General features: G+C 49.1%; 1 protein-coding gene and 1 long non-coding RNA gene across 2 annotated transcripts; both read right to left on the bottom strand.

Annotated features, from left to right (window-relative positions):
- Nucleotides 1–241: 241 nt before the first annotated feature.
- Nucleotides 242–4,393, bottom strand: LOC144329047 (uncharacterized). Its single transcript, XM_077935507.1, has one exon. It carries the CDS (start codon nt 4,218–4,220, stop codon nt 1,938–1,940), a length of 2,283 nt encoding a protein of 760 aa, XP_077791633.1. The 5' UTR covers nt 4,221–4,393; the 3' UTR covers nt 242–1,937.
- A 1,364-nt stretch (nt 4,394–5,757) lies between these two features.
- On the bottom strand, nt 5,758–9,345 carry LOC144329071 (uncharacterized). Its single transcript, XR_013394505.1, has 3 exons — nt 9,124–9,345; nt 7,761–7,938; nt 5,758–5,824 (listed from the first exon to the last, which is right to left on the bottom strand). It is a non-coding gene; the product is annotated as an uncharacterized LOC144329071 (long non-coding RNA).
- Nucleotides 9,346–9,793: the final 448 nt, after the last annotated feature.

Genomic DNA, 9,793 nt, shown 5'->3' with positions numbered 1-9,793 from the left:
GTGGCAGAATGAGAGAGTATGGTGCAAAAACCAAAGGTACTTTCATCTAAAATTATACTCACCATTGTGAGATGTTGCCTGATTTCATTATTATAGTTTTACATATAAACACCAGTTACAGATAGGTAGCCGTGTTGGTCTGCCATAGTCAAAACAAAAAAAAAATCCTTCCAGTAGCACCTTAAAGACCAACTAGGTTAGTTCTTGGTATGACCTTTCGTGTGCATGCACACTTCTTCTTCAGAAGAAGTGTATCTGAAGAAGTGTGCATGCACACGAAAGCTCATACCAAGAACTAACCTAGTTGGTCTTTAAGGTGCTACTGGAAGGAATTTTTTATATATAAACACTAGAACTTCACATATACCTCATGCTTGTAGGAATGATTTCCTGCTGAGTTCATTGCTCAGAGTGGACTCTGAGAGGAAGACGTCCCACACTCCATACATCTAAATGGGTTCTCCCATGTGAGAGTCCCTAGATGTTCCTTAAATAAAGGTAAAGGTAAAGGGACCCCTGACCATTAGGTCCAGTCAAAGACGACTCTGGGGTTGCGGTGCTCATCTCACTTTATTGGCCGAGGGAGCCGGGCTACAGTTTCTGGGTCATGTGGCCAGCAGGACTAAGCCGCTTCTGGCGAACCAGAGCAGCGCATAGAAGCGCCGTTTACCTTCCCATCAGAGCGGTACCTATTTATCTACTTGCAATTTGACATGATTTCAAACTGCTAGGTCAGCAGGAACAGTGACCGAGCAACGGGAGCTCACCACGTTGTGGGGATTCGAACCACCGACCTTCTGATCGGCAAGTCCTAGGCTCTGTGGTTTAACCCACAGTGCCACCCGTGTCCCTGTTCCTTAAATACTCCATTATAAAGAAAGCACTTTTTGCAGTCTTTTCATTTAAACTGCTTCTCTTCTGAGTTTGTTGATGGTCTGAAGGGTTTCAACTCTTAAAGTTCTTCCTGTCCATAAGTCTGTTGAATTTGAACTTCCACTAAGAGTACTTTCCTGATTTTACCGTATTTTTTGCTCTATAAGACTCACTTTTTCCCTCCTAAAAAGTAAGGGGAAATGTGTGTGCGTCTTATGGAGCGAATGCAGGCTGTGCAGCTATCCCAGAAGCCAGAACAGCAAGAGGGATTGCTACTTTTGCTGCGCAGCAATCCCTCTTGCTTCTGGGATGCAGAATATTTTTTTTCTTGTTTTCGTCCTCCAAAAACTAGGTACGTCTTGTGGTCTGTTAAGTCTTATAGAGTGAAAAATACGGTTATATGGTTTGTCTTTTGTGTGAGGCTGTTGACATAAATCAAGGGTTCCACTCTGACTGAAGCTCCTTCTACAGTCCATACCCTTAAATGGTTTCTCCCGCGTGTGAGTCCGTTGATGTGTTCTAAGGCTTCCATTTTCACTAAAGCTCTTTCCACACTCAATACATTTAAATGGTTTCTCCCCTGTGTGAGTCGTTGATGATTTCTAAGGCTTCCACTATAACTAAAGCTCTTTCCACACTCAATAAATTTACCGTATTTTTCGCCCTATAGGACACATTTTTCCCCTCCAAAAATGAAGGGGAAATGTGCGTGCGTCCTATGGGGCGAATGCAGGCTTTCGCTGAAGCCTGGAGAGCGAGATGCATCTGTGTGCACCGACCCCTCTCGCTCTCCAGGCTTCAGGAAGCTATCCGCAAGCCTCGCGCGCCCAGCGGCAGCTCCCACCGGGTTCGCAAGGCTTGCAGGCGGCAGCCTGCAGCCCGAATCATGGGGCACGCTGCAGAGCCCGCCCCGTGCTTCGGGCAGATGTCCACAAGCCTTGCGCACCAGGTTCGCAAGGCTTGCAGGCAGCAGCCTGTTCTGGGGGCTGGGGTCGGGGGAAGCCAGCCAGGAAAAAAATATTTTTTCTTTATTTCCCCCCCCCCAAAAAAAAACTAGGTGCGTCCTATGGGGCGAAAAATACGGTATCTGGTTTCTCCCCTGTGTGAGTCCGTTGATGTGTTCTAAGGCATCCTCTGTTACTAAAGCTCTTTCCACACTCCATGCATTTAAATGGTTTCTCCCCTGTGTGAGTCCGTTGATGTCTTCTAAGACATCCACTATCACTGAAGCTCTTTCCGCACTCTATACATTTATATGGTTTCTCCCCTGTGTGAGTCCATTGATGGTTCCTAAGCTTTCCATTTTCACTAAAGCTCTTTCCACACTCGATACATTTAAATGGTTTCTCCCCTGTGTGAGTCCGTTGATGATTTCTAAGGTTTCCACTCTGACTGAAGCTCTTTCCACACTCCATGCATTTAAATGGTTTCTCCCCTGTGTGAGTCCGTTGATGCGATCTAAGGCTTCCACGATCACTAAAACTCTTTCCACACTCCAGACATTTATATGGTTTCTCCCCTGTGTGAGTCCGTTGATGGTTCCTAAGATCTCCACTCTGACTGAATTCCTTTCCACACTCCATGCATTTAAATGGTTTCTCCCCTGTGTGAGTCCGTTGATGTCTTCTAAGATCTCCACTCTGACTGAATTCCTTTCCACACTCCATGCATTTAAATGGTTTCTCCCCTGTGTGAGTCCGTTGATGTGTTCTAAGGCTTCCAATATCACTAAAGCTCTTTCCACACTCGATACATTTAAATGGTTTCTCCCCTGTGTGAGTCCGTTGATGTGTTCTAAGGCATCCTCTGTTACTAAAGCTCTTTCCACACTCGATACATTTAAATGTTTTCTCCCCTGTGTGAGTCTGTTGATGTGTTCTAAGATCTCCACTCCGACTGAAGCTCTTTCCACACTCCATGCATTCAAATGGTTTCTCCCCTGTGTGAGTCCGTTGATGTGTTCTAAGATCTCCACTCCGACTGAAGCTCTTTCCACACTCCATGCATTCAAATGGTTTCTCCCCTGTGTGAGTCTGTTGATGTGTTCTAAGGTTTCCACTCAGACTGAAGCTCTTTCCACACTCCATACATTTATATGGTTTCTCCCCTGTGTGAGTCCATTGATGTTTCCTAAGGCTTCCATTTTCACTAAAGCTCTTTCCACACTCGATACATTTAAATGGTTTCTCCCCTGTGTGAGTCCGTTGATGATTTCTAAGCTTCCCATTTACACTAAAGCTCTTTCCACACTCCATGCATTCAAATGGTTTCTCCCCTGTGTGAGTCTGTTGATGATTTCTAAGGTTTCCACTCCGACTGAAGCTCTTTCCACACTCGATACATTTAAATGGTTTCTCCCCTGTGTGAGTCCGTTGATGTGTTCTAAGGCATCCTCTGTTACTAAAGCTCTTTCCACACTCGATACATTTAAATGGTTTCTCCCCTGTGTGAGTCCGTTGATGTGTTCTAAGGCATCCTCTGTTACTAAAGCTCTTTCCACACTCCAGACATTTATATGGTTTCTCCCCTGTGTGAGTCCATTGATGGTTCCTAAGGTCTCCACTCTGACTGAAGCTCTTTCCACACTCCATGCATTTAAATGGTTTCTCCCCTGTGTGAGTCCGTTGATGTGTTCTAAGGGTTCCACTCCGACTGAAGCTCTTTCCACACGCGATACATTTAAATGGTTTCTCCCCTGTGTGAGTCCGTTGATGTAGTCTAAGTTCTCCACTCTGACTGAATTCCTTTCCACACTCCATGCATTTAAATGGTTTCTCCCCTGTGTGAGTCCGTTGATGTCTTCTAAGAGCTCCACTCTGACTGAATTCCTTTCCACACTCCATGCATTTAAATGGTTTCTCGCCTGTGTGAGTCCATTGATGTGATCTAAGGCTTCCACGATCACTAAAACTCTTTCCACACTCCATACATTTATATGGTTTCTCCCCTGTGTGAGTCCGTTGATGTATATTGAACTGTCCACTCTGACTGAAGCTCTTTCCACACTCCAGACATTTATATGGTTTCTCCCCTGTGTGAGTCCGTTGATGGTTCCTAAGGCTTCCATTTTCACTAAAGCTCTTTCCACACTCCATGCATTTAAATGGTTTCTCCCCTGTGTGAGTCCGTTGATGTTTTCTAAGGCTTCCAATATCACTAAAGCTCTTTCCACACTCGATACATTTATATGGTTTCTCCCCTGTGTGAGTCCATTGATGTGATCTAAGTTGTGCACTCTGACTGAAGCTCTTTCCACACTCCATGCATTTAAACGGTTTCTCCTCTGTGTGAGTCCGTTGATATCTTCTAAGGCTTCCACTATTATTAATGTTCTTTCCACACACCATACATTCATATGGTTTTCCCCCTGTGTGAGTCCCTTTGTGCAATTTAAGGTTTCCACTCTGACTGAAATTCTTCCCACACTCCCTGCACTTAAAACGTTTTCTCTCTGTGTGAGTCCGCTGGTGTGTTCTAAGTTTTGAGTTGAAAGAGAAGCTCTTTCCGCACTACATACCTTTGAATGGCTTCTTTCCTTTTTGTGTTCGTTGATGTGAACTATGTGTGCTCATTCAGTGATGCATATTCCACATTTCACACATTTTAATGGCTATTCCTAATGAAACGAAAGGTGCCCTGTCCCCCGCAATTCTGTCTTCTCCATCACCCTTTTCAGAGTGGACAGAAAGCAAATCCTGTTTGGGTTTCAAGGAAGAGAACAAAGGGAAAGAGAACACATCAACCGCCATTAGCACCTTCTCTTATTTCAACATCTCTTACATTCTCCCATGTGCTACCCATGTTCCCAATTTTTAGGAAATGAAAATGGTATGATGTCAAATGGTAGTAATGCATCAGGAACCTTTCAAGATCCTCAATCATCTTTAATAACACAGCATGATCTTGGAATACTGTTGTCCTGTGGGACTGCCTTTCAAATCAAGTGGTTGCCCCGTTTACACCTCTAGATGTTCATGAATCACCTGCACAGTCCCACTGACCTCAGGAGGTCCATATGGATTATTTTGGGAGACCCAGGCCTACATCTCTTCCAGGGACTGTGGTCTGGGTCAGTCAGAGAACTAGTGACAAGGCTTGGTGCTTGGGGGTCAGCTGAATGGGTGTTCAGGGACACTCCTGCTCTTGGAGATGGACCTCCATCTACATGCCTCACATTGCATGGAGAGAGCAGGAGAAGCAGAAGGAAAGCAGATGGCACATGGGAATCCCAGACGGAAACACCCACCCCAAAGGTTCTTTATAATGATGATGTGCTGCCTGATCCTGTGCTTGTCTTCTGACAGAGGACTATCCTAATCTGAAAGGCAGGATATTCAAGGCAAGGAGATAACTGTTCTTCATGGTAGGTAGACATATTGGTCTGACACAGTTGAAGTAAAAAAGTAAAAAAATAGTCCAGTTGCACCTTAGGTTCTAGATATAAGCTTTTGTGTGCATTCACAGTTCTTCATATAGTGGGAGATGGTAGTAGGAGTACCCTTCTGAGAAAAACCCCACCCCACCCTCCCACGATATACAAGGGTCTGGTGACATCTGTGTCAGTGTATCTGAAGAATTGTGCATGCACACAAAAGCTTATACCTAGAACAATCTTAGTTGGTCTCTAAGGTGCTACTGGACTATTTTTAAATGTTTTATTTCAACTGTGTCAGACCAACACGGCTACCTACCTGAATCTAGATCTCATGGGGTGTTGGGGATAAGTAGTTCCTTTGGTGGGGAACATGTCCTGCACCTCCTGGGGTCATTTTTCCACCCTTGGTGCCCACCCTGCACTCAGCTCTCACCTGTGGCTTCCAGAAGCTGTCAGCATGCAACAGGGGTTCAAGCAAAGGCTTCTACCAGCCGGCTAAACCAGGTGGGGAAAGCTGATGGGTCTCAAATCGTTGATGGGCTGGGTGGGGAATTCTGCTGCACCTGAAGTCAAGCCCTGGTGGATGGAGTGGAGGAGAACAACCGTGAATCCCACAGTCCTGAAGGCAGATTCTGCCCGTGCGGAAGAGGAAAGAGAAGGGCAGGTGGGGCACGTCCACCTGGAGGCTTGTTATCTAGTCCCAGGATTACTCTGACTTTGAATTATATATAAATTGCAGTATTGAAATGTGCCTGCTCCCACTTCATAGTCTGATATTACTCTACTCTGCTTGTCTGTTTCTTACTTGAGTGCTGTTTTGGTTTGCTAAGTCAGGGTTTTACTGTGAGTTACATTTTTGCTATTTTTTGGGTCCTGTCATGCTTATCTGTCTTCAGTAATAAATTTCTCAGCTGATTTTTTTTTCTGCCTCTGAGTGTTTTCTCCTACTCTGCTACCTATACATCAATCATTATGGAGGAGCAAGATCTGCAACCTAAAGCCCTCCTCAGCCTCGGCCCTGTGAACCTGACGGAGCATCTTTACCCCAATCGTTCAGTCCGGACAGGGAGGTCCGCCTCCGAGAGTCTTCTGCTGGTTCCCTTGCAGTTAGAAGTGAAGTTCCAGGGAACCAGGCAGAGGGCTTCCTGCCCCATGGAATGCCCTCCCTTCAGAGGGCTAGGAAACAGGCAACTATCTGACATTTAGAAGACAGCTGTATCAGGAGGCTTTTAATTTTTGGATGTTTTACTGTCTTGTATATGTACTGTAGGGACGCGGGTAGCGTTGTGGGTTAAACCCCAGAACTTAGGACTTGCTGATCAGAAGGTCGGCGGTTCAAATCCCTGCGACAGGGTGAGCTCCCGTTGCTTGGTCCCTGCTCCTGCCAACCTAGCAGTTCGAAAGCACATCAAAGAGCAAGTAGATAAATAGGTACCGGTCTGGCGGGAAGGTAAACGGCGTTTCCGTGCTCTGCTCTGATTCGCCAGAAGCGCTTAGTTCTGCTGGCCACACGACCCGGAAGCTGTACGCCGGCTCCCTCGGCCAATAAAGCGAGATGAGTGCCGCAACCCCAGAGTTTCCCGCAACTGGACCTTCCGGTCAGGGGTCCCTTTACCTTTACCTATATGTACTGTAAGCTGCCCAGAGTGGCTTGGGGAAGATACTAATAGTATAACATCTAGAGTGGTGCCTCGGGTTACAGGCGCTTCAGGTTACAGACTCTGCTAACACAGAAATAGTACCTTGGGTTAAGAACTTTGCTTCAGGATGAGAACAGAAATCCTGCTCTGGTGTGTAGGGATATTGCGGAGTGGACAGTGGGGTCCGGAGGGAGACACTTTCCACCAGCAGGCAGCCACAATCTGCCTGCACGCGTGACCTTGGGGTGCAGGGCACCCCCCCCCCGACAAGCCACAGCTGTCTGTACATCGTTCCACCTCTGCCTGACCTTTTGCGATCTCAGCAGTTTGCGGTGTCCTGTCTGTAACCCTTTTCCATGAGACGTTTTTCTCCATTCATCATACATTGAGCAAGGGGGAAATGACGCTGTGGAACAGGTGCCAAAATAACTTTGTACCACCCCACGATTTTGGGACGGAAGATGTAAAGGTCACAGCCCAAAAATGTATTTGCCTGGCTTGCATACTTGTGTCAATAAAAGGAGGCTCCACAGGAATGGCAGCAGCTCGCTTCAGCCCACCTGTGCCCAGCTCACATGATGATCAACACCTGTCTTGGGCAGCAGGAGGCCCCATTAGCTAAAGTGGTGCTTCAGGTTAAGAACAGTTTCAGATTAAGAACAGAGCTGCAGAACGAATTCAGTTCTTAACCCGAGGTACCAGTGTACTATTATTATCATCTTGTGATTTTTTGTAGTTATTTTGGAATTCGTACTGCAATATTAGCTTAAGAAATGTTATGGGTGGAGAAAATCACAGGGTTGCCGTAAACTATAATCCCACCCACAAACTCTCATTCACACACAGTCTGTAAATTTGGGAATGACACACACCTCACCTGTACTAATACTGGCAGTCTTTGGCCTGCACAGGCACACCCGGTGTGTAGAGCCTCCAGCCCCAGGCACTGTCTATCAAGAAAAGGGGTCCTTTGACTGTGAAGATTCATGCAGTCACTGTCATCGGATGATGATGGGTTGTATCTCAGCTTGTCAGTCACTCTGACATTGGCTACAAAGAATGAGAGGAACAGAAATGCTTTTGAGGTGCAACTTCTGTATCAATCCTGAGAGCCATTCCATGGACTCTGCACCCCTGTTTCTGATGACAGGTGTACATTATCCTCATCCTCAGTGGAAAAGACAATAAAGATGGCAGCCTGAGAGAGAGGAAAAGGTTTCTGGCTGCTTCCTGGGTGGGATTGTGGAAACCAAGAGCTGCTTCTGAGAAGACCTCTCCCCTCCCCTCTTCCTCGCGGGATTTCCTCTCCTCTCCAGGGGACCAGTGGTTGGACTGGGCAGAATCGCTGTGTCTGGACAGGGCAGGGGCTTATGGGGTGGGAAGAGGATGGAGATTGCAGGAAAATAGGGGTGGGGGGACAGAACCCCCACTTTCCAGGGATCCCTCTCTGGTCGCCTTGAAGGGGGGGCATTCCTGGGCGGGAGGGAGAAGCCAAGGCGGCCCCTCCGGAGATTCCCCAAGGAAGGCACGATGGAGACCCCCCCAAGAGTGGTCTTCCTATCTCCCCCCCTGCCAATGCTGCCTTCCCTCCTCCCCCCACTTCCTCGACCCCCTCCCTCTCTCCCGGAGTCTCCCCTGCATCCGGAGGCTTCCTTGGCACCACTCCCCCCACGTCCTGCGCCCCCATCTCTCCAGCCGGAGGGGCCCCCCAAGACGAGCCGGGGAGGGACAGGGGGGTCTCTATCCCTCGTGCCCGTTAACCCTTTCGTGGCCCACCTCTCTCTGCGCGGAGCCCCTAGCGCTCCGGTTATTCCCAGCGGGCGCCACGATGGAGAACTCCCCCCCCCCCGCTGCCCTTCTCTGACCCAGGGATGCTCCCCTCCCCCCCCCCATTCCTCGACCCCCTCCCTCTCTCCCGGAGTCTCCCCTGCACCCAAAGGCCCCCTTGGCTCGGGTCACCCCTCGCCCTGCGCGCCACACCTCTCCATTCCCGGCCCCCCCGACAGGAGCAAGGGAGGGACAGGGGGGTCTCTATCCCGGCGCCTCCCGCACCCCTTAACCCTTTCCTGACCCGTTTCTCCGCGCCCCAGGGAGTCCTCGTGGGTGGGCGCCCCATCTCCGCCCCTTCGCAGCACGCGTGCCGGGATCCAGGCCCCACGGAAGGCGCTTTGGGGGAGCTGGCGGGGGTCTCTGGGTCCTTACCCCCTCCCTCTCCGCCCCCCGCGACCCCTTTACCTCTTTCTCCTCGCTCCGATTCTCATTTCTTTCCTGCAACATCCACGTTGGGCGGGGATCCTCCTCTTCCCGTCCTCCTCCCCCCCCCCCCCCAGATACGCCGCAGAGCAGCAATCCGGAGTGGACGCTCCACTTGCGGGAGAAGCAGGCAGGTTGGGAGGGGGGCTCCCCCCTCATTTCCGGAGCGAAGCAGGATTGGAGGAGGAGGAGGAGGAGGAGGAGGAGGAGGAGCAGCAATGTATTGGGGGTGTGATTTGGGATTGTGTGGGCGGGATGAGAGAAGGATGTGCCGGGAGGGGAGGGAAAGTGTTGAGCGGGTGGGGGGGGGGGGAGGAGAGGAAATCCCCCCCCCCCCGTCTTCCTTCTGGGGATCAGGAGAGGGGGGAGGGGCTGATCCCGACAATCCAACAGCGAAGTCACAAAATGAATTTAAATCAGATCAGACTCCGAGTTCGTGTTTTGGCAACATGACAGGTCTGTCCGTCGGGATGCCTGAGAATTCCTGCTCGCTGCCTTTTCCTGGCCAGCCTGAGAGATCACTGGAAAGGGAGGATTTCTTGACTCCAGAATCCATCATCGCAGACCCCTTTCATTCAGGCCTAGAGATCTGTTCTTTGGACCAGTCTGCTTGGATCATGTGGATCATCAATGGTTCATATGGATCATCCAT

Source organism: Podarcis muralis, chromosome 10, assembly GCF_964188315.1.
Source record: "Podarcis muralis chromosome 10, rPodMur119.hap1.1, whole genome shotgun sequence".
Taxonomy (NCBI): Eukaryota; Metazoa; Chordata; class Lepidosauria; order Squamata; family Lacertidae; genus Podarcis; species Podarcis muralis.
The sequence above is the reverse complement of the archived record's forward strand: the minus strand, read 5'-3'. Positions and strand labels throughout refer to the sequence as shown.

Bases quoted from the DNA above. Each gene is read 5' to 3' on its own strand.
- LOC144329047 (XM_077935507.1), bottom strand. From the start codon at position 4,220: ATGGTGTGTGGAAAGAACATTAATAATAGTGGAAGCCTTAGAAGATAT.